Below are 24,693 nucleotides of genomic sequence, written 5' to 3'. Positions count from 1 at the left end.
TGTCAGGTTTAGGGCGGGACGAGGTGGGGAGAAGTGCCCTGGGGCGCAGACAGGACGAATGAGGGTGCAGCACCCCACTCCTCGTGGTATTTCCCACTGGACACGGCACCGCAGTGTTACCCGCCCAGCGCAGGGGGACTGTTTGTCTGGAAGTTCCCATGACCAGGGACTGAGACCAAATCTCTGGATCCAATGACCTTCATTCAGCCTCCACTTCCCCAGAGACACTGTGGACCCGGCCAACCTAGTGGCGGGGGGTTGGGAGTGGGCGCTCATGACATAGGATTCTGCCACCAGTGCTGACTCAGTTTACCCTACTGTCCACATCCCTTGTGCTAATCATTGCCCTCCCCTTACAGACTGTTTTAACAGAGGTGATCAAATAATTTATCATCCAAACCAGGGCCCTTCTGAGAGTGGAAGGGAACAGGATGGGCCACCTCAACGTGTGTGTGTGTGTGTGTGTGTGTGTGTGTGTGTGTGTGAGAGTATCACTTACGGCATCTTAAACTTCTATAGGCACAAAAAACGAGGCCTGGGGACATTAAATAACTTGCCCAAAGCAAGGTAGTGAAAGAGCTGGCTAGAAAGCTAGCGTCCCTGGAGGGCTCTGGGATAGAATCCTTAATTCTTAATGGATAGCACCAACCAGAGTCCCTAAGGGTAGGTAGGGGTTTAGGTAAGACTGTGGGGCAGGATGTGGGCACAAGGTGCCAGGGGAGGGACTGAGAAAGGAGAGTGTGGGGTGCACACAGCATCCCTGCTCCCTGGATATGACTTTGCTCTGTGTGTGACCCCTGCATCCAGCCCTCACAAAACGCATGCAACAGGGGTCCAGGATGGCAGTTCACCATTACGATAACCCTGTCGGGAAACTGCCATCCAGAGAGGGTAAGTTACCTCCCCCGGGGTCACACAGCTGATTAAGGGCAGAAGCCGGGCTAGAACCCAGGCTGCGGACCACCCAGCCAGAGCTTCTGACCTGAACAGGGCCCACGAGGCGTGGGGCGCTACCCACCATAGGGGCAGTGTTGCCAGGACGGCTCTGGGGGCTTTGGCTTCCTGCTCAGGAAGTTGCTCAGGGTGGGTCCCCGACGGCCCAGGGGATCATCAGGAGGCATGAACCTGGAAGACAAGCACAGGGGAGTGACTGCGAGGCCCACAGAGACCCGCCGCGGGCAGCACCAGGGCTCTTGCCGTCCAGGACTCTTCCTCCCACCCAGGGGTTTGTCACAGCGTGTTAGAGCAGCACAGCTCCACACTGACGCGCACAGAGCACAGCACTGACAGATCCCAGGACAGCAGCCCCTGGGGCCTTGTCCAAGTTTTTCTCCTGCTGAGTCAGCAATGCCAGAATCACTTAGCAACTCCTGGAAACATGCAGGCTCCGGGCTTCACACCAGACCTGCTTAATCAGAACCTCAAGTTGTTCAGGAATCTGCATTTTAACAACTTCCCAGATCATTTTTATCCACTAAAGTTGAAGCATAATTGCACTAGGTCTCCCCTGGGGCCTAGTCTGAAAGCGACTCTAAGCTGCATTCCAATGTCCTCAACAGAAGGCTGGAGACCTCCGGGGGGCCCGGGGGACTCTCTGGTCCTGGGAGCTCCATTTCTCCTGTGTCGCCCCACAGGTCTGGGCCTCTCAGGTTGGGGATGAAAATTAACAGAGTTCAAAACGCCAGCTGGTGGGTCAGCGAAGAAGCAGATCGGGGCGCTGCGGCACACACAGCCCCAGGGCTCAGCGCAGGCTCCACCCTCCTCTGCAAACCATGGGCGGGGGTCACTTTGTCACTCTCTGACACCACCCTGCCCCCCGCCTGCCCCTTCCCTTCCCTGGCTTTGGTCTGAGGAGGAAGGGAATGCATCCTCGATGCCCGCAGCTCAAAAGGGAAAACAATTTTCCTCAGAAGGGAAACTCCCTCCTTCAGCACAATCCACTTTTCATATGATACTTTCTTTCCCAGCAGGCACCTCCAGGTCATACAAAGGTTCCACTAGAGAGGGAGTGGATTCTGATCGGGGGCTTGTATTTACGGGCTGGTTTCCCCCTTAATGTCAAGGGTCACGCTGGGGTCCCACCGTGCAGACCACATCCCCCACGCCGGCCCCGAGCTGGGTGATCCCTGGTCCCGGGTAGCCTCCGTGGCTCAGATCCCAGCTACACAGCCGGCTTCTCAGAGTTGGGCCCTGACCAAGAATCCAGGGAGCCACCCAGTGCAGTTATTAAAAGTTCCCAAAGCCGTCACCTCCTGCTCTTTCCCGGGCCTCACAGCCGGGAGCTGGGCCAGGAGGGCCCTATGGACGTGCCCTGGGCACGGGGCGAGCGTCCTTGCCCACAGGCAGGCGGCAGGCTCTGCCCTCTGGCAGTCGGAGGACCTTCGGGCAGGCCCTGAGCAGAGGCCAGTGTGTCAAGAGGACTTGGCCTGGACCCCAGGCTGTCACCAGGTCAGAGGCGGCCATGATCCATCAGAACTCAGTGAGGATTTTCGGGATCCGATGGTGCCAGCCTTGCCAGATTGCTCCGGGCCTGAGCCAGAGAGAGGGAGCCTCCAGCCTCCTGAACGTGGAAATGACCATGGGGGATACTGCGGAGTAGCTGCTGTGACCATCCGCCCTGGGGCTTAGGAGGGTACCTCTGCCTCCTTGGCTGTGGGCCGAGGGGTAGTGGGGGCAGCAGTACGCCCTGGAGGCACATGTCCTGGCCTGGCCTGAGAATAACCGCTACCACTAGGGGTACATACAGTCCTCTCTGGTCTTCACAACCATCCCAGAGGTAAGTGTGACTGATCCAAGGGTAGATTATTCAAGGTGAAGAACATTCAGCCCAGTGAGGTTGAGAGCTTTCCTCACCACACACAGCCAGTAAGTGGCAGAACCTCAGTTTGAAACTTCATCTGCTGCTTCCAGAGCCCTAGCCCTTTCCACCACACACACAGCCCCGCAGGCTCCAGGTCAGGAGCTGGTCTGCTGTGTGCAGGTGGCCTGATATAGCAGCCACGTGGCCTCTGTCTCCCCATCTTCCCTACCCGAGGGCTGCAGCCATTTACACTCACTCACTCAGTAATCTACAACTAGTCACTGGGTGCCTATGATGCTCCAGGCTGGCTGGAGCTGTGGCACATAAGACACATACAGTCCCTGCCCTCACGGAGTTGGGGAGCTTGTCCCAAACCACATTCCTACAAGCCAGTGAGAGAGCCCAGAATGAGGACCGAGCTACCATGCCTGGAACAGAAATCGGAATGGGAGTGACGTCCCAGCCTGCTGTGACCTCCCAGCCTGCTGTGACCTCCCATCTTGTCCCACCCTGTGACCACGCCCACCTTGCCAGGCTCTTCAGCATGCCCCAGGACACCTGCAGTGGACCAGCCATCACATCCTGCCCACCTCAGCTCCGTCTAGGGGCTCACCCATCACCTGCTAACTGGTCTGTGCTTTGTGGACCAGCCATCACACCCTGCCCACCTCAGCCCCGTCTAGGGACTCACCCAGCACCTGCTAACTGGTCTGTGCTTTGTGACCCTAACTTCGTCCTCCTTTCGCTGTAGCTGGTTGGTCCAGGGGGAACCTGACCCAGGAGAAACACCCTAGGGGACAGATGAACCAACCAGATTCTCTTGAAAGTGTCAACCAAGACGTATTAAGACAGAGACGGTTCCAAGATCTTTACAGTCCCAAAGAAAAGGTGATGGTGCCCACTCCCATCCGTAATTCAAAACTTTGAAAAAAACAGAAGCATAGAAGAAGTGAAAGGGAATGCAACAAAGTTCAGATTCTCCCCATGACGACAGTTCCAGTGCTCTTATTTGAAATGTTAAATTCTTCAAAAATAAAAACAAAAGGAAGGTCCCCCCAAGGCCATGCGTCAGGCAACTGGGTGCTGGCTCAGCTGGATGTGGGCGTGGGAACAGAAAGGTCACAGGACAGTTGGGACAAGACAGCCCCGTGGGGGAAATCTGGTCACGAAAGAGAGGAGGCAGAGAGGGCCAACAGAGAGATGTGCGACGGGGAAGGGGCGCGGGCGGCCCGGGGCAGGGGGGCTCTGAGCCCGTGACTAAGCCCCGCGGGGGGCCCCGTCACCGCCCGCCCGCCCGCCCCGGGACCCCACGGGCCACACGCACCGGTCGTTGACGAAGGAGAACATGAGCAGCCTCTGCTCGATGAACCACTTCCACTCGGGGTTCTCGCTCTGCAGGTCGCGGTAGTTGTCGTTGGAGACGATGACCCCGTCCTGCTCGTAGGCCACCTTCACGATGTAGCGGTCGTCGTAGCAGACCACGCGCTTGCCGCTCACCTTGCGGGACGGCGTGTACACCAGCACCGCCTGCCTCTCCAGCTCCTCCAGCACGTGCTGCTCTGGGGGCCGCAGGGCGGGGACCGCATGAGGCGCTTTCTCGGAGGGACTCTCCACCCCCAGAGCCGTCCTAAACTCCGGAGCTGCTCCGGCAGCTCAGGGCTCCTCTCTGATCAGCTCGCCCCTCCCACCCGTCCCCGCCTCCCTCCCCCTACTCCCCCTTCCCCTAGACCCCTCCCCCTCTCCCCCCTCCCCCTCTCCCCTATGGCCCAGCCTAGCAGGCGAAGAGCAGGGAGGTCTCAGAGGAATTTGCCAGCAGCCTGAGGTCAAGTGGGCTCTTGGCTTCTGTCCTGCCTGCGTCATGACGGGAGCCCTGAGGATGGTGCCCAGCCAGGGAGACGCACTTTGGAAGGAAGAGTGAAGCCACAGCTCTTGTCGTTGTGATGGTTACCTGCCCCGTGCCCCTCCCACGGTAGACACAGAGGCCTTCTTCTGGAGAAAGACATCCCTATTTTAACTAGAATCCCGGCACTTAGGAATTACCAGGAGCCCTGCATCCACCTGGAAGAGTGCTGCCGGGGCCCTTAGCGGAGAACCACTGCCCCCCCTCGATGACACAGGAGTCTGCTGGGACACCTTCAGGACGGAGCAGCCCACAACTGACAGCTCTGAGGGACACAAGAATGTCACGAAGAGAGGCCGGGATTAGGAATCTGCCGCCTACATTCCGCTCTTAGCTCCAGCTCTCCGGTTTTTCACCCCTCTCTGAACATCAGGTTTTGCACTTATAAGATGAGGAAGATGACTCCTGCACCTGTCTCACAGCATCTGTGGGACGACTGGACCAGCGCATGTGGGGAGAGCCCCCAAGAAGCCAGGGAGGAGAGAGTGTGTCCTGGGAGCTGCAGACGTTACAAGGTCTCTTAGCAGGAGCTAAAATCTGCATCTCTGGACTGCCTACTCTTTGATCTTAGTTTTGCCTTCGGAGACAAAAGAAATCCCTTCCACACGAAACAGTTACTCCGCATGTGGAAGATTATTAGCATATTCGTCCCCCATGTCTCAGTCCTTTCCTATATGACATGGTTCCCAGACTTTTCAAAAGTGCATAATGCATGTATGGTACAAAGAATAATATTTTTTCAATGCCGTGTGTGCGGTGATTTTTTTTTTTTTTTTTTTTTTTTTTTTTGCGTTACGTGGGCCTCTCACTGTTGTGGCCTCTCCCGTTGCGGAGCACAGGCTCCGGACGCGCAGGCTCAGCGGCCATGGCTCACGCGCCCAGCCGCTCCGCGGCATGTGGGATCCTCCCGGACCGGGGCACGAACCCTCGTCCCCTGCATCGGCAGGCGGACTCTCAACCACTGCGCCACCAGGGAAGCCCTGATCATTTTGTAATGTATAAAAATATCGAATTGAGACAGGAAGGAAGGCGGAAGGACACAACTATTGAAAGAATGACACAACCATTAAGAACGGGATGCGACAAAAACTGGTTAGAACCTACTAGGCGCAACATGGCAGAACATTAGACTTCCCTAGACCTTGAGCCTCATTATACCCTTATTGTAATGCATTAACTAAATGACACTATGACAGGCACTATGACAGTTTCAAGGCTAGCCATAAAAGGCCAAAAAGTAGGGGTGCCCCAATTCCTAGAAACCCCTGCCCCTTCTCCAAGACAGTTAGAATATTCCTCCCATTCGTTAGCCCAGCCCATAAAAACTAACCACTCCATATCGCAGGGCCGGCTCTCACCCTCTGAGATGGCCCACACTCTGTCTATGGAGTGTGTAGCTCTCTAAATAAACCTGCTTTCACTTTACTATGGTTCATTCTAGAATTCTTTCCTGCCCAAAGCCAAGGACCCTCACTTGGTCGTCTGTCCCAAGGACTCACTCAAGACCTCATACGTGACTATCCTCTTGTATCCCATTTTTCCTGCAACAGAATCACTACGTTGTACATCTGAAATTAATACAACACTGTAAGTCAATTATACTGCAATTTTAAACTACAATTCATTAGCTAAATGCCATGTGTGCGGTAATCCCTTTGAGAAATAGAACATGGCCCATGCTTTGAAGTCCCCATTGCCCCTCGAAGTTTGCATCTCCCTCCACTCCCTTTAAGATAACCCAGTTTTGAGAACTTTGTGTTTATAATTCCCTTGCTTTTATTTTTTAAATGCGTATATATGTACCCTTCAAAAGGACAATTTCCAATGTGATTATGAGCCTCCAGACTTTACACGAATGGAATCACCTTGCACATACTCTGGGGCGACTTCTTTCCTCATTGAACATTGTGTGCATGAGGTCTGGCCATGTCATGACTGTCAGTTTTGCACAGACGTCTCCTGGTACAGAAGGACAAGGGTTTCTCTAGGGTCTGTCTTAAGGAGTGATACTGCTGAGTTGTAGGGAAAGGCACTTTACAAGGTAACGCTGCATTGTTTTCCAAAGTAGTTATATCAAGTTACTACCCAACACAGCGTCTAAGGCAACCTTGCCAGCACTTGGCATTTGCAGGTTTTTAAAATTTTTCCCAGTCTGGTGGGTGTAACGTGGCCTCTTGCTGTGGTTTTATTTTGCATTTCTCTGGTCACTAATACAACTGAGCATCTCTTCATATGTTTATTGACCATTTGTGTTTTCTCTTCTGTCAAATGCCTTAGCACATTTTTCTATATATGTGTCCTTTGTCTTGGTCTTATTAATTTGGATAAGTTCCCTATAGATTCCAACAGGAATCCTTCATCAGGGATATGTGATATATGGCCTCTCCCAGGTTGAGGCTTGTCTTTTCGTTTTCTTGTTTTTGTGGTATTCGCTAATGAACGGAAGCTTTTATTGTAATGTAGGCAAATGTATGACTCTTTCCGCTGTCTCTCTGCATTTGTTGTGGCTTGTTTAAACATTCTTCGTACCCCAAAGTGAATTCCCTATTCTTTATCCGTTATGTATCGCACAATATATATTGTACAACATTGCACAGCTGTTGGAAGCCACCATTCTCCACGTTCAGACCATAAAGAATAATCTGGGACAACTGGTCCATGATGAACACAAGTGTTCATCCCCCCTCCTTCTCATAATCCCATTAAAGAGAAGGGAAGCAGTACAGAAGGGGTAGGGAATCCATAAGCACATTAAAAATGGGCTTGGGGACAGCAGCAAACCCAGGATTTTGACAAATTTTAGGAAGACAGAAAGCAGGTAGGATCAGAGACTTCCCTGGCGGTCCAGTGGTTAAGACTCCATGCTTCCAATGCAGGGGGTTTGGGTTTGATCCCTGGTCAGTGAACTAAGATCCCACAATGCCACACGGCAAAAAAGAAAGAAAGAAAGAAAGAAAGCAGGTAGGATCAGAGACTTCCCTGGCGGTCCAGTGGTTAAGACTCCATGCTTCCAATGCAGGGGGTTTGGGTTTGATCCCTGGTCAGTGAACTAAGATCCCACGTGCCACACAGCAAAAAAAAAAAAAAGAAAGAAAGCAGGTAGGATCAGAGACTTCCCTGGCGGTCCAGTGGTTAAGACTCCATGCTTCCAATGCAGGGGGTTTGGGTTTGATCCCTGGTCAGTGAACTAAGATCCCACAATGCCACACGGCAAAAAAAAAGAAAGAAAGAAAGAAAGCAGGTAGGATCATATTGATCCTACAGTACAAAGGGAACCACAGCCCAGATGTGCATGGAGCCCAGATGTGCATGGAGGCTGAAGAGGAGGTAGAGCCCCTTCCCTGCAAAGTCCCAGCGCTCTCCAGCAGGAGTGGCGAGTCAGCAGAAGTCGGATTATTAACTGAAAGGCTACCATGGGGCAGCTGCATCCACCCTTTCTGGTCCCTATCACTGCATGGAAAGTGAAGATATAACTAGGAAGGAGGAGGTTCCCATGTGGCCTTTGACCTCCTAAAGTAAAACCATCGTCCTCGTGGCACTGGAATGTGTGGTGGGCAGAGGCGTCCAGCTGCCTGCCTGCTCTGCGCAGGGTGTGCTGAAGTGAACTCCTGCTCAGCACATTCAATGGTCAGTCCTACCTTTTAGGGAAAGATCCAAATACCAGGAGAGGAAGCCCATGGCAACTGCACAGGTACGTATTTAACCAATCTGGTTCTTTTTTCACAAGTAAACACTGACAAGCAAAGGATCACCAGACTTTTGAGAAGAAGATTTAACAGCACAAAGAGAGAGATGAACAAACAGAACTGACCCCAGAAAAAATAAATATGATTCATGGAACTTCAGAGAACTTTTTAAAAGTCTGTATTAGTATAGAAATAGTCAAGAAGATACCGTATCTGTAAAACAAGAATAGCGTTTTACTTAAAAAACAGAATCCGAAAGAGAAGAAGAAGCAACTGGTAACCACTGACAGAACTGAAAACAAAACCAGCAACTTTTGGTTAAAAGGCTGGAAGAAGAAGTCAATGAAACCTGCCAGGATCACGAAGAGGTCGGCCCCAACACTGCGGACTTGGCTGACATGATACCAGCAGTGGCTCAGCATGTGACTTCTTATAAGAAAGTCAAACAAACAAAAAACCCTGTTTATTTAAACCACCTGTTCTATTATTTGTAGCTGAAAATATTCCTAGCTGATATAAGAATTAAAAATAAAGAATTCCCTGGGTCTCGTTTTCCTTTGTTTGTTTTTTTTTTAAATGAAGAGATTGAACTAGATGTTCAATTAATAAATATCACTGGACCAAACGGATGCCTCTTTCAGTTCCTGTATTCTACTAGGGGTGGGATGCAGACCCAATCTTTCTGCAGAGTGTTAAAAGTTATAAGATTCTATTATTTTTGGAACTTAATCTTTCACACTAAAAGAGTAAATACTTTGTTCATTTATCTATCAACAACTATTTATTGGGCACCTGCTACATGCCAGCTGTTACGCTAGGTGACAGGGCTCCAGCAGGGCACACTCGTGGTCAGTGCTTTCATGGAGCTTATAGTCCAGTGAGGAAGACAGACATCATCAAACAAGCGGTAAGCAGATAACTGACTGTGATTTTCAGGAGTACTGTGGAGGAAAGGTGTATAGTCCCTCTTGAGAATGTACCTGCTTCAGCATACCTCTAATCGGGGTATCAGATCTTGGTGGTTCTTTCCTCCAGGAGGGGACAAAAACTTTGACGTAGGTGTGTCCTCTGTCCCTGAACCAGTCCACAGCCAGCTGGATTCCGCGGCAAGAGAAGGCTTCTTTATTTCCATGACTACAATGAGAAAACAAAGACATCTGCAGAGAAACAGGAAGGGTTCCTCAAGAGTGACTTTTCCTGGGAATAGCCTGGATCATAGTCTCATAATCAAAGGGAATCAGGCAAATCTGCATTTTAAAAATAGGTCATTCTTTGCACAGAATATATCCCTTAATTGGAACCAATTAGTTTGTGATAATATGTAGAGGGTCTCCGGCTCCAAGGGGAGTGCATTCCAAGGATTAATAGACAAGATCCTCTTATTAACTGAAGCTAATATGGATCAAGAGAGGGTTGTCAGGGCCTTCCCTGGTGGCGCAGTGGTTGAGAGTCCACCTGCCGATGCAGGGGACACAGGTTCGTGCCCCGGTCCGGGAAGATCCCACATGCCGTGGAGCGGCTGGGCCCGTGAGCCATGGCCGCTGAGCCTGCGCGTCCAGAGCCTGTGCTCCGCAATGGGAGAGGCCACAACAGTGAGAGGCCTCGTACCGCAAAAAAAAAAAAAAAAAAAAAAAAAGAGAGAGAGGGTTTTCAATGTGATATTTGTCTCCCCAAGTCCAAGTAAGGGTGCCAATGTGCCCCCCAAATTCCACTGTAATCACCCATCAGTGGAGGCAGGAAGGAGAGAGTAGTGTGAGAGGAGGCTCAAGACCAGGCAGGGGGACTTCCCTCATGGTCCAGTGGCTAAGACTCCGTGCTCCCAATGCAGGGGGCCCAGGTTCGTTCCCTAGTCAGGGAACTGGATCCCACATGCTGCAACTAAAGATCCCGCATATTGCAACGAAGATCTCACGTGCCGCAACTAAGAGCCAGAGCAGCCAAATACATAAATAGAATAAATTAAAAAAGAAAAAGACCAGGCAGGGTCTTAGGAGCTAGAAGATCTATCTACTCCTAAGAAGCATGAGAGCTGTAGAAAGATTTTAGGATTCTAAGACCGGGGGGTGTATGTGATGTGATGAGATGCGATCTGATGTATGTTTCAAAGAGTTCAACCTGGCAGCACAGAGGACAATAAGTTGGAAGGATCCAGAGTAGGGGGGACACCAGTTAAGAAGCAGTTGTAGTCATCAAAGCAAAACCTGATGGTGACCTGGACCCAGCTGGTGGTGGTGAAGAGTAGGTGAACCTGAGGGATAGTTAGAAGGTAGTATCTCCAGAAGGTGGTGATTGACTGGGTACAGGGGTGATAGGGGAAAAGGCACTGAGGAGACTTCTGGCTTGTATAAGGGGATGGAGGGCTCCCTGAGACAGACTCTGTTTGGGAGGAAGACAGGATTTAGAGAAAACGATCCTGAGTTTGGTCATGGACACATGGCGAGTTGGGAGGAGCCTTGGTGACCTCTAAGTGGAAATATTAAATAAACAGCTAGGGTTCAGAAGAGAGGTCTGGGTGATAAAACATGTGAGTCATCTGTTTAAGCACCAGTTGGAGCCACCGCGTGGGGAGAATTGCCTGGACAGAGTGAGCATCCAGGGGCTGGACCTGGAGGAGCCCTGGAACCGAGCAGCTGATTGCAGGTAGAGCAGGACAACCAACGAAAGAAGCAAAGGCATCTCTCAGAAAAAAAGCGGGGGGGCTTCCCTGGTGGCGCAGTGGTTGAGAGTCCGCCTGCCGATGCAGGGGACACGGGTTCGTGCCCCGGTCCGGGAGGATCCCACATGTCGCGGAGCGTCTGGGCCCGTGAGTCATGGCTGCTGAGGCTGCGTGTCCGGAGCCTGTGCTCCGCAACGGGAGAGGCCCGCGTACCGCCAAGAAAAAAAAAAAAAAAAAAAGGAAGAGAAGGGGGTAATACAGAAGAGGCTGCACCGTGGAAGCCTCGGGAGGAAGGCAGCCAAATGCTGCTCTGAGGGGCCAGTGAAGCCTGAAAACACCCCTCAGACTTCATGAGTGGAGGTCAGCGGCATTTTGCTAGAGAGGGAGACAGGTACATAGATTTGAGATACTGAGAATGCAGACTCAGTGGGACTCGGCCGTGGTCTGGCCTCAAGACTAGCTCGCCCCCTGCTCACAACCTCCACCCAGCCACCGGCACTCCCTCAGCCCTTTGTCCTGACCATGCATCTCCCTTCACTCCCATCACAGGGCCTTTGCACCAACTATTTCCACTCCTCTCAGCCCAGCCCATTCCTCCTTCGGCTTCATCGTCACTTCCTCAGGAAAAGCATCCCCTCGCCTCTAAATTCCGTCAGATTCCCCTGTTAGTAGTCCTCACAGCACCATCCTTGTCCTTCCTGGCACTTATCACAGTTGGACATGCATACTCCCCCAGGGGATGAATTGGGCCTCCCCCTTTCTAGAGCATAGGTTCCTGTTGCTGCCCGTCGTTCCCAGCACCTAGCATGGTGGTGCCTGATAATTGGTAAGGGCTCAACAAAAACATGCTGAAGAAATGAATGACTGAGAAGAAACAGGTCTTATGAGCAGCCGGAAGAGAAGCAGCCCAGGCACAGGGAAGGGTTGGCTGGAAGGACCCTGGTGCAGGAAAGGCTTGCGCGTCTAGGGACTGAAAAGAGGACAGTACGGCTGCAACCCATGGAGCAGGCGAAGGGGAGGTGGGAGAGGCAGGGCTGGGTGCTTAGAGAGCCAAGGGTCCCCATGGCCCTCGCATCCTCTCCACATCCAGGCAAGGCCAACACATCAGATCTTCACATTTGTGCTTTCTCTTGTGCGTGGCTTCTTCCACTACTTTCTCAGAGAGGATTAGGATAGGTCCAGGTTTATAAAGTAAAAAAGGGAGTCTTAGAAATGCTAATCAGGGGCTTCCCTGGTGGCGCAGTCATTGAGAATCTGCCTGCCAATGCAGGGGACATGGGTTCGAGCCCTGATCTGGGAGAATTCCACATGCTGCGGAGCAACTGAGCCCACGAGCCACAACTACTGAGCCTGTGCGTCTGGAGCCTGTGCTCCGCAACAAGAGAGGCTCCGACAGTGAGAGGCCCGTGCACAGTGATGAAGAGTGGCCCCCGCTTGCCACAACTAGAGAAAGCCCTCGCACAGAAACGGAAGACCAACACAGCCATAAATAAATACATAAAATTTTTTTTAAAAAGAAAACATCATGAAGTCTTAGTATATGACACCATATGGTAAGAAGTCATTAATTCTTTAAAAAAAAAAAAAAAGAAATGCTAATCAATGGTGTTAGAAGTTGGGCTTTGTGGAGATTCAAGAGAACTCTAGATTCCTGTAGCCCCAGTGACGTATCAGGAACCAGGCCTCACCCCCCTAGATCTATAGGGTCTTCCAGCTTAGAGAAAATAGCCCTTTGGCCGTTGTCGCTGAGCTGTGAGGCTTATGCAAACAGTAAGGAGAAAATATCAACAGGGGGACTTCCCTGGTGGCACAGTGGTTAAGAATCCGCCTGCCAGGACAGGAATAAAGGCGCAGTTGTAGAGAATGGACTTGAGGACTCGGGGAGGGGGAATGGTAAGCTGGGACGAAGCGAGAGAGTGGCATGGACATATATACACTACCAAATGTGAAACAGATAGCTAGTGGGAAGCAGCCGCATAGCACAGGGAGATCTTCTCGGTGCTTTGTGTCCCCCTAGAGGGGTGGGATAGGGAGGGTGGGAGGGAGACGCAAGAGGGAGGAGATATGGGGATATATGTATATGTATAGCTGATTCACTTTGTTATAAAGCAGAACCTAACACACCATTGTAAAGCAATTGTACTCCAATAAAGATGTTTAAAAAAAAGAGTTTGTAGTAAATGTAATTTCATCATGTAGAATTACATTATCTACTTAATCCATTATTACTGAACATTTACGTTATTCCCAGTCTTTTGCCATCATAAATAATGACATAGTTAACATCTTTGTGCATAAAACTCTGCTTGTATTTCAAAATTATGTCGTGAGGATAGATTCCCTCAAATTAGAATTACTAGGTCAAAGAACCTGAGTACTTTTATTAAGGGTGTTGATACATATTGCTAAATTATCTTACGGAGAGACTGTCCCAATTCACATTCCCACCAGTTGTGTATTAGAGTACTGCGTCATTTCAACAGTTTGGTAATTTTATTGGCAAATAATGAAATCTTGCTTTAATTTGCATTTTTTGATTACTGATGAGATTGAACGTTAAAAAAATATATGTTCATTAGCTATTGTTTTTTCTCTGTGAATTTTCTATTCATGTTCTTTGCTTATTTTTCTATTGCATATCTTTGGGGATGTCTGTTTTTTCTTTTACTTGTAAAAACACTTACCTATTAACGATATTAAGCTTTTGTCATATTATTGCCAATGTTTTTTCTAGTTTTGTTGGACATGTAATTTTATAATTCTTGATGTGCAGAAGTTTCAGATTTTTACATATTTAAGTGTACCAATCTTTTTCTTTGCAGTTTCTTCTTTTTTTTTAACTGAGTTTAGAACATTATTACTGATTCAAGGATATGATAAATAATCAACTTTGTTTTCTTTAGTTTTATGACTGTTTTTCATATTTATCTTTTTAGTATTTTAGAATTTGTTTTGTGGTAGAATGTAACATGCAGCTCTAAGCAATTTTTCTCTTTCAAAGTAGATAGTTGGATTCTGTACACAATTGATTGAATAACCCAATTTCTTTCCCATTGACTGGTGGCCCTTTCTTCATCTTATATTACTTTCTTATGTAGTCAAGGGTCTATTTCTGGGGCATTTCCTCTGCAATGGTTTGTGGTTTTTGTTCTCAAGTAATACATTGTTTTAATTATCAGCAATAATACTACTTTTATATCTTCTTTTCCTACAGTTAATACCCCTTATTTCTAATTCAGTATATTTAGTTAGACTAGGATTTTTTTTAGAAGAGTGTCTAATAAAAATGGTAATAGTAAAAAAAAAAACCACAAAAAATAAAAGAATCCACCTGCCAATGTAGGTGACATAGGTTCGATCCCTGGCTCAGGAAGATCCCACATGCTGCGGAGCAACTAAGCCCATGTACCACAGCTACTGAGCCTGCGCTCTAGAGCCCACAAGCCACAACTACTGAAGCCCACGTGCCACAACTACTGAAGCCCGTGCGCCTATAGCCCGTGCTCCACAACAAGAGAAGCCACCGCAATGAGAAGCCCGCGCACCGCAACAAAGAGCAGCCCCCACTCGCTGCAACTAGAGAAAAGCCCACGTGCAGCAACGAAGACACACACAGACAAAAACAAAAACAAACAAATAAATTTATTTTTTAAAAAATCAATGGGGCCTTCTGTGGTAAAAAGGAAGAGGAAATGAAAAGCTAGTCCCTTCGGCCCCAGCAGAAGTTGCAAAACAAGGAGACGGAGGGAGAATGAGGGGCCACTCACAGCGTCCTTACCCTGCCCCCCAGGCCTGCCCCACTTGCTGAGCCATGAGGGGACGGAAGGGCTGGCGACACCGCGATGGATGTGAACAGGAGGCTGAAGGATTTTCTCTCAGCACAGCCTGGGTCTATCGCAAGCCTCTCAGAGAAATCGTGGTTTCAGTGGGTGCAGCCTCCCACAGGGCTACAGAGCTGCCGTGGAGGAAAGTGGCGGATAGGTGAACCGGAAGCGACACCCCTGGATCCCTTGCTTCCCCGGGCCTGGAGGATTTCACGCAGCCTGGGAATGGACAGGACTTTAAGCCAGCATGGTTCCCCAAAAGGACAAATGGGACCGATGACCCTCTCTGTTGACCATTCCGGAAGCCAGGCCAGCCCATTGCTCTGCAGAGGAGCCCGGTGACCGTCCCAGACCCCTCTGCCAGAAAACACCAGGTCTCAAAAGCCTCCAGATGCCATTTGGGAGAGGGGCAGGGGAAGGGAGAGGAAACACGAAGCCTGAGTCCTCCAGAAGACAGAAGACACTGAGCTATCACAGATGGGCAAGTGTAAAGTTTGCTCCTTCCCGCTACCTAGAAGGTGGCGAAGAGATTTCACCTATCATAGAAAATAAGGTCTGTGTTCTGTGCACATTGCAGCAGTGATGTGAACATCTGATGATACCCACACTCCCACCCCGCCCCCGAGCATATGTATCTCTTGGCCGCAGCAAAGTGCCCACAGTCCATTCTCAAGAAAACATATCGTTGCCACAATTCTTTTAAAATTTGTTTCTCTGGCGTGCCATGTGGCATGCGGGTTGCAGGATCTTAGTTCCCCGACCAGGGATAGAACCCGGGCCCCCGGCATTGCGAGCATGGAGTCTTAACCACTGGACCACCAGGGAAGTCCCTAAAATTTGTTTCTTGACTGCTCTCTTTTCTGTGACTACCTATCTGTCTTTAACTGTTCAAAAGCCAACTTTCCATCCCTGATGCCTTTGATGGGTGTGTGACTTGGGACGGGGGTTGGGAGGTATAAATCTCACACCCATCAGAGGTATCAGGCACCCCATCCCTGTGAATGGGCAATGGGGAGCAGGGTGACGAGTTCCAGTGACTCTGGAGGCAGGTGGAGGGGAGGCAGTTGGAGGTGCAGAGATTCAGGAAGAGAAGAGCTGAGGAATGGGGCCACCATCAGCTTCATGCAGCAGAAACTGGCCCCACGGCCTCTCTGATACAGGACTCCAAGATGGCAGACCCCAACCAAGAGGCTCCAAAGGACAGTTACGTACCCCCCAGACCAGTGGAAGATGGAGGGAGTGTACGTCTTCCCATCAGTGCGGCCAGTATCTTCCCTCTCTCCCTCAGAGGTACCCTCTCTTCCAGCCTGAATTCCAGGCACAGGGAGGTTGGGGACTGGCCCTGAGAACCCCTAAGTTGGTCTCTCTGGAATGGAGGATTTTTCATTCAGGTCCACCGTTTTGCACACACTCTACCCCAGCCTCATGAGCCTTCTGGTCTCTAGAAATGTGAAGATTATCTATGTTCAGTCCTTGCCATGTCTTTTTTTACCAACCTCAAAACCCCATCATGGCTGCCCTAGTCCTGGCCACAGAAAGCCCTGAGCAATGGCAGGGTTGATGCCACAAGCAGGGGTCGCCTCCTCACCACGTGGGGCTCTGTTTCTAGGAGGCAGCAGAGCTCTCAGTCAGGTAATAAAGTTCAGCGGTCACCCTGGAAGCCCACACCCCACGTACAAATGGGAAGTACGTTAGCCAGAGGCACCCCTTCCCCTGGGCTTCTCCCCCACTCGCTCAGCATGCAGCTGTGAACATCCCCGTCAGCAGGGCGCTGTGCTGGGGGCCTGGGGAGCAGTGAACGAGGCAGACCTCGCCCCAGCTTCTTGGAGCTCATTCTTAACAGAGTCCTGTGTATCTGACCACTTTGCACGTGTGCCTAATTTAATCATTGCAAGAAGCCCTTGAGGAAGTGACATCGGTCCCATTTCACCCTTGAGGAAACTAAAGCAAAGCCATGTGCTGGCTTGCTGATCTCAGAGCCTAATCTGTTGGGCTGCAAACTCTTCCTTCCCATCTCGATTTATTCCTGCCCCTCTCCAGTCTCTGCTCCTGGGACCCAGACAGCAGCTCCTTCGGAGCAAAAATTACCACCTGTCCACAACACTGTAAATCAACTGTTCTCCAATCAAAACTTTAAAAAATTACCAGCTGTTAAAATGCTCGAGCTGGGGGAGGGACCTTAGCGCTTCTTAAAAGCCACTGAGAACCACTTTATCAGGCAGAGAGCTGAGCGCCAGGCCTCGGGAAAAGGAAACAGGAGTGAGAGGATTTGAACAAAGGGAGGTGGTAACGGAAGTGGGTAGGTACCTGAGGCAAATCCTGCCTGACGAGTGTGCCTGGGCAGCCACCATCAGCGCGTAGCCATTTACAGTAACTGATAATCTAAGTGAACGCCCCTGTATCATTAACTGTTGCCCAAGAAGTCTCTGCAGAAACCAGCAGACGGTCTTATGAAGAGCTAGGCGGTGGTTTGGGGGTGGGACGAAAGGAAAGACAAGCGGAGATTCCTTTGGGGTGTGAGATGTAAAGGCCCAACACTGATTGACTCTGTTTCTTACTTGGGGTTAAACTGCAAACACTCTGAACCTGGAGTTTCTAGCCCTTCCACCAAGAGATCTCCCCAGCTCAGGTCAGCAGGGAGACAGGGGGTGACCTCTGAGAGAGGGTGCTCCCTCATCTCATAAAAGGAGAAATGGGTGCAGACTTAGGTGGGAACCCAAGGCCAACGTTGGTTGGAGTCCATTCAGGGGCTGAGAGGCAGGTTGGACCCCCAGCCCAGGAGTGTGCCCCCTACACCCACTGAGAGGGGCCTGATGAAAACCTCCCATTGCCAACCTCAGCTCTCTCATCACTGAAGATTTGTTTCTCCAGAGTACGCCAGATTCTGTTAAGGTTTTTAAGAGTTTAAAAAGGTAAACAACAAGTCAAACAAAAAACCCTGTACACCCCCAAATGAGGAAACACTCAAATGAAACCCTTGTCAAGGCCAGTAAGAGGATGTGAAATTATCAGGTGTTTTTTCCCCAGGCTGAAAGCCTTCAACTCACTCCTTTCCTAAATCTGCCTACAGAACATACACCACTGGTACTTGTCAGTACGTGTGGGTATTTGTGAGTTTGCCAGGCAAGAAAATGTTGGCAAGAGTCGGCAGCGAGAAGCAACATTCTTCCCAAACACCACAGTGCAGCTGGTCACATGCTTTCAACGAAAGTCACCTTTTTAAAACCTCTGGACATTTTTCTTAAGGCCAAGCGTACAGCGACTCCAGAGCTCGGCTCACAGCTTCCTCTTTCCTGCACATGCCCACATGCACAAACACGTACGCCTACACACCCCTGAAGGTGTAGGGACTGAAAATCCGTCTCTGTGCTGCTGGTCAAGCAGAGCCACTATTCAATGCACGTGACCTTCTGAGGGTTCCCAACAGGCTGGCAGCTGCAGGAGGGGCATCCTGGCCCCTGGTGAGGGAGAGGGGTCTGGCGTGTCCTGTCTGCAGCGGGCACGTCTGGAGCTCATCGTGCCTGGGGAGGACTTTGGGCAGCACAGGAAGGCTCTGGCCCCGGAATAAAAGTTTATGGGGTCAGGGTCTCCCACTCTGAGACCAAAGATACATGGAATTAGCAGCCCAAAGATACACAGTGCTGGGGAAATGGAAAGAGCACTGAAGCCAGAGACTGGCACTTACTGCTCTGGGACCTGTGGCAAGTTACTTACTCTCTCTGAACCTCTGCAGAAGAAGAGACATTCCTTTATGAGAAAAATGCATCTATTTCTTTCACACATGCATAAAGTAATCACCCTGAGTCCTAGAATGTTAGAGATGAGAAAGTACATAAGATTATTATTATTCAGTCCAACCTCTTACCTGTATAAACAGGGCTCAAAAAAGTCAGGTGACTCTATTTACAATAGCCAGGTCACGGAAGCAACCTAAATGCCCATCGACAGACGAATGGATAAAGAAGATGTGGTACATGTATACAATGGAATATTACTCAGCCATAAAAAGGAACGAAATTGGGTCATTTGTAGAGACGTGGATGGACCTAGAGACTGTCATACAGAGTGAAGTAAGTCAGGAAGAGAAAAACAAATATCGTATAGTAACGCATATATGTGGAACCTAGAAAAATGGTTCAGATGAACCGGTTTGCAGGGCAGAAGTAGAGACACAGATGCAGAGAACAAACGTATGGACACCAAGGGGGGAAAGCGGGGGGTGGGGTACTGGGATGAACTGGGAGATTGGGATTGACATGTATACACTAATGTGTATAAAACATATAACTAATAAGAACCTGCTGTATAAAAAATTAAATTACATTAAAAAAATTTTTTTAAAAAGGTCAGGTGACACATGTGGAGGTCACACAGTAGGTAAGCTGAGGAGCTACAGCTGTACCGTCCATTATGCAGACACTCACCACATGTGGCTATTTACATTTCAAGTTAATTCAAAAGAAATAAAATTGGAAATTCAGCTCCTCTGCCACACCAGCCACATTTCCAGTGCTTGGCAGCCCCATGTAGCAAGCGGCCACCATATGGACCACCATATGCAGGTAAAGAACTTTCCATTGTCACAGGGAGCTGCGCTATTGGGCAGCCCTAGGCTAGAGGTCACAACTCAGATCTTCGGACTCTTAAGCCCTATGTTCTGTCCCCTGCTCCTGACCTCCCTAACTTCCCATGTGAAATACAAGGATTTCAGCAAAACTACGGACAAGCATGAGATCTGCTTCCCAGGTCCCAATCTTACACGCCCGCCACTGCAACTTAGAATTCACATTGAAGTTGACCCACCACTTAGGAAATGGTAAATGAAGCCATTGCTCCTGCTTGTAAGAACCAAATAGACTCCTTTTGTTGTTACAGTGAGGAGATGGGAGGTTTTTGGAATTGGGTGGTATGGTCCTTTCGAAATGACTTGAACAAGATGTATGCTCTGAACAAATACATTCCCACTTATTTTAAAAAGCACTTGGCCAGTGACCCTCACTGCCGATCTCCAGAGAGCAGCCACCCCAGGCCTACCGGGTTCAGCCACTACAAATAGACTTGGCCTACACATTCTGAGGCTCTGGGGAGAGGAGCCCATGGAAACTCCTAGAGTGATGGTATGGTCAGAGCACAAGGCTGGAGGCCAGGGTCTGATGGAGCCAGTGTTGATCTTGGCCAAGCCCTTCTAGGCCCTTCCTGTGCTTTTTCCTCTCTCGACTCAGATGGTCAGAGGCAAGGACAAATGACCCCCTCTCACATTCTCTGTGCTAATGGAGAGGCTTAGCGCCCTGCCGTAAAGCATGACATTATCTAGAACTGCTCATTCTACATCAGTGTTTCTTTACATTTTGGGGATCACAGACCTTCTAAGTAGCTATTGGAAGCTGTGGATCTTCTCCCAAGGGAACCAATATATGTATACAGATTCTACTTTTTGTAAATCATTTCAGGCCACTGCTGGCTTTGAAGATGGAAGGGGCTATAAGCCAAGGAATGCAGGTGGCCTCCAGAAGCCGGAAAAGGCAAGAAAACATATCATCCCCTAGAGCTTCCAGAAAGGAACACAGCTCTGCCGACACCTTGATTTCAAACCAGGGAGACCCAGGCCAGACTTCTGACCTCCAGAACTACGAGACGATACATTTGTGCTGTTTTAAGTCACTACATTTGTGTGGTAATTTTGATATAGCAGCAATAGAAACTAATACAGATTTTTTTAGTCTTTAAAGATCCACTGAAACACAACTTCCCAAAGATAATGAGAAAAAAAACATGGCTGAAAAGTCAGGCTCTTGTTCTCTGTGAGCAAAGGCAGACACAGTCCCAGGCTCCAGGGGACAAAGCCACAGTCAGCAAATCAGCAACAGTCACCCTATAGGATGCTGCTGCCAACAGAAGACACGCTTCTCACCTGCTCAGGGCAGAAAGGACATGCATCCCAACCTGTCTTTTAGGCTCCTCCCCACTCCTTCCAGGACCAGACAGCACATGAAGCAGCAGCATCTTCGAAAACAGAGAATGGCAATGCCTGCGATACTACAAAACCAGCGAAGGAGAACTTTCAGAAACCATGTTTCTGAGGTTAACTGAGTTTTGAGGTCAGCAGATAATGAGTAGACACCATGCTGGGTTTCAGTAATCTGGCCCCTCTAAAGATGCACCTCACACTGGGAGCTATCCTTTACAAACGAGGATCTGGCAGAGTCTGAGGTCAGGGGTCCTCTTGAAACTCTGGTTGGAGGACATGGGAGGTGTTATTGTAGGAGAAGGAGTGGGTGTGGATCTGAACATCAGACCCCAACTCTCTCCCAGACGTGCCTTTGAACAAATTAAGTCCCACCATCAGGGAGCTGTGAAATTTCTCTTTTTGTTCCTAACTAAGGGGATGCAGGGGGGCAGGGGAGGGGATGTTTGTGTATATGTGCATATATGTACGTACACACCCTGAGAACACACACAAATACATGTGTTCTAGGTATCTGAGGTCATTTGTAGGCAGCACAAGTCTGAAAGAATTCATGTTCTGACACACACATGTTCATAATAAGCCTGAGAGATGGTTTCCATTTGTAAGCCACAGACTAATTACAATCGTAGGAGGTGAGGGCAGGGTGGGACTAAATGGATTTACCCAGAACACGTCTAGGTCATGTGCAAATAGAGGACGTGGTTTAAATGTGAATTCCAAGCAGCAACAGAGACTTTCATCAAAAGAAAACCCTCCACCATCACCCTATTGTAGCTGTTCCTAAAAAACGTCTGGTCCCTAGGGCCTCCCTGGTGGTTCAGCGGCTAAGACTCTGCACTCCTAGTGCAGGGGGCCTGCTTTCGATCCCTAGTCGGGGAACTAGATCCCACATGCCACAACTGGGAGTTGGCATGCTGCAACTAAGAAGATCCCACACGCCAGAACACACACGGCAACGAAGATCCTGCGTGCCGCAGCTGAGACCTAGTGCAGCCAAATAAATAAATAAATAGTAAAAAAAAAAAAAAAAAGTCTGGTCCCCAAAGAGAGAATGCTTTCCTGTAGCACCTGAAGTAGTTGTTTTACCCTGCAGTCATTCTGCTCTTTTGATCTGGAATCGGAGAGCTCATATAATCTTAGGACTGGAAAGGTCTTCGATTTAAGCAATATCACCTTACTTTAAATACAAGCCAGGGACTTCCTTGGCGGTCCAGTGGTTAAGATTCTGCCTTCCAATGCAGGGGGTGCGGGTTTGATCCCTGGTAGGGGAGCTAAGATCTCACATGCCTCACAGCCAAGAAACCAAAACGGAAGCAATATTGTAACAAATTCAATAAAGACTTTAAAAATGGTCCATATCGAAAAAATCTTTACATGTAACCCATGTCTTTCTACTGATGTCTAGAAGAAGAGATGCCTCATCCAGACCAGGCAGAGGCCAGGCCCCTCTCAGAACCCAGCAGACTTTCTTCCTAGGATGCTCAGAACCTACTGGATTCTTAAAAATCCCTTTAACTCCCCCAGAGATCTTGAATTAAGCAGGATTTCAGAGTCTCACCTATCTGGTGCCTCCACAGAGCATGTGTGAGAATGCCTTAGAGACCGAAGGACCAGCTCCTAGGCCCCAGGGAAAAGGCAGGGCTCCATTGCCTATTGACATAATCAAGCCCAGGGAGACTTGGCTGGCTAAAACTTGAATGAACGCTTGAATGAACTTGTCCTACACACCAAGCAGGGCATATTGGAACTACCCCCAAGCCTGTGCCATCTTGAGTTAACCTTTCCACACTTCTGTCCTGCAGCGCCCAATCCAAAGTGAGCCCAGGGACTTCCCTGATGGCGCAGTGATTAAGACACACACACCCCCAGTGCAAGGGGGCCAGGTTCGATCCCTGGTCAGGGAACTATAGATCCCACATGCATGCCGCAACTAAGGAGCCTACCTGCTGCAACTAAGACCTGGCGCAACCAAATAATAATTTTTTTTTTTAATTTAAAAACAAAAAAGCGAGCCCAAATTTTCAGGGAAAACCACTCGGTCTGTCAGCCAAAGAATACCCCGTTGACACATTCAGCGCCGATAACACTGCTCTTCTCCATCCACTGTGGCTCAGCTTTTGGAAAGGGACGTGTGTCTATTTGTAGTTGTGAGTGACCGACTTCCTGTGGCTCTGCCCTTTGCTGGGCTGCAGCTAAGCCAAACAGTAAAATAACGCGCTTGTTTGGGCAAAGCCTCCTCCGTGCCCAGTGCGGAGTGTGGGTGAGGCTGCAAAGCTTCTCTCTCAGCTGAACTTGGCCTCTCCGGGAAAGATGAGTTGGGGCGCGAAGCTCTCATCACCGAAACACACAAGATGCCAATACACCAGTATAACACTGCCTCTAGAGCTCAGGGGCCACAAGCACACCTCCCGCACCCAGCTAGGGAGCCACTCCACCACCAGGGCCGCCACCAGCACAGCTCACAACCCCCAGCAGAGGGCTTCCAGCACGGTTCAAGTATTACGTTTTCCCATCTGCTTCTCATAACCTCGAGGGGAGTAGAAGAGTTCTCTCTTGACCTGTGTCACAGAGGAGGAAGCTTGAGATACCCCAGCTTTCCCAGAGTCACACAGCTGGTCAGGGACAGACACCAGACAGGGAGCCGTGCTCACCAAGGCCCAGCTCTAGGCTCTTCCCCGATTATTCCTGAGTTAGTACGATAAAAGCTGCCGTTTGTTGAACACTTACTTTGTGCCAGCACTGCCCTAGGCATTTCTGTGCAGCTCCAGTTCTTACAATTACCTTCTACGGAGCTTGTAGACCAACGTTACAGGTGGAGGAAGTGAGGCTCAGAGGGGTTAACTGACTTACTGAAGGCCACACAGCTACTGAGGGATGGAATGGGGATTCCAAGCCCCATCCATGGGCTCCAAAGCTCCTCGGACAGACCCACTGAGAAGAAGGTTAGTTCTCCCCGCCCGCGGTTAGGGGACGAAGAAAGCTACCTCATTGCCACGTTGCTGCCGTCGATCACTATGGGTCGCAAGGAACTGGCTGGGCCTCCTCTGTCCTCTTCCGGGTCCGCCCTCAGCCCACGCTGGGCAGAGTCGGGGTTCCCACAGGAGCCCCTGGGAACGAGCAGGGGCGCGGCGCTGCCCTCGTGGGCACTGGGCCGGCTGCCCGTCTGGATCAGCTCCTGTAGCACGTCGTTGACCAGAGCATCCTCGCCCAGCTTGCCCAGCACCCTGACCACATCCTCCCGGCCGTAGCCCAGCTTCTGGAAGAACTCCATCTTTCTCGAGCGCTCCATGCTGTGCCAGCTGGGCCCCCGTGAGGGTCCTGCCGCTGGCCTCCTCCTGGCAGAGCCCTACCGGCATGAGTTAGAGAGAAAAGGCATCCATCAGGTGTTTCCTGGGCAGAGGAGGTGAATTATGGGTGCTCTCTCCCCCCACTTATCTGTCAGGAAGTCACGTCGGGGCCTGGTCCCCTGAGGAGTTTCAGTGGCTCAGTGTGCTTGAAGAGCCGTGATGCAACCACGGTGCCTGTACTAGTGGCTCTCCCAGGCCTTCACCCCACTCCCGGTCCTGCAAGGGGGCCAGAGGGACCCAGAGCCGCTGAGCAGGCCACCCAGCCCTGGGGACATTTGTGCACAGGCCAAAGAAATGTTTTTTAGGCTCTGCTATGGCTGAATTGTTTCCCCCGCCAAATTCATATGTTGAAGCCCAGCCCCCAGCCCCCCAGTATGTGACTATTTGGAGATAGGGTCTTTAAAGAGGTGATTAAGGTAAAAGGAGGTCAGTGGAGTGGGCCCTAATGCAATAAGACTGGTGTCCACATAAGAAGAGGAGATCCGGACACAGTTGGGTACAGAGGGAAGGCC

The 24,693-nt window shown here is 50.1% G+C and overlaps 1 protein-coding gene across 1 annotated transcript in view; it reads right to left on the bottom strand.

The window, feature by feature from the left end:
- ZC3H12D (zinc finger CCCH-type containing 12D) overlaps positions 1-24,693 on the bottom strand; it is a 34,480-nt gene that overhangs the window by 2,773 nt on the left and 7,014 nt on the right. The window contains 4 exon segments of the mRNA XM_032651285.1: positions 1,019-1,125; positions 4,125-4,359; positions 9,381-9,520; positions 23,819-24,193. Of these exon segments, the coding sequence (XP_032507176.1) occupies positions 1,019-1,125; positions 4,125-4,359; positions 9,381-9,520; positions 23,819-24,123 (787 nt within the window). The 5' untranslated portion in view covers positions 24,124-24,193.

The sequence above is a fragment of the Phocoena sinus genome, chromosome 12 (genome assembly GCF_008692025.1).
Source record: "Phocoena sinus isolate mPhoSin1 chromosome 12, mPhoSin1.pri, whole genome shotgun sequence".
Taxonomy (NCBI): domain Eukaryota; kingdom Metazoa; phylum Chordata; class Mammalia; order Artiodactyla; family Phocoenidae; genus Phocoena; species Phocoena sinus.
Note: the sequence above shows the minus strand (reverse complement) of the source record. Positions and strands in the feature narration are given on the sequence as shown.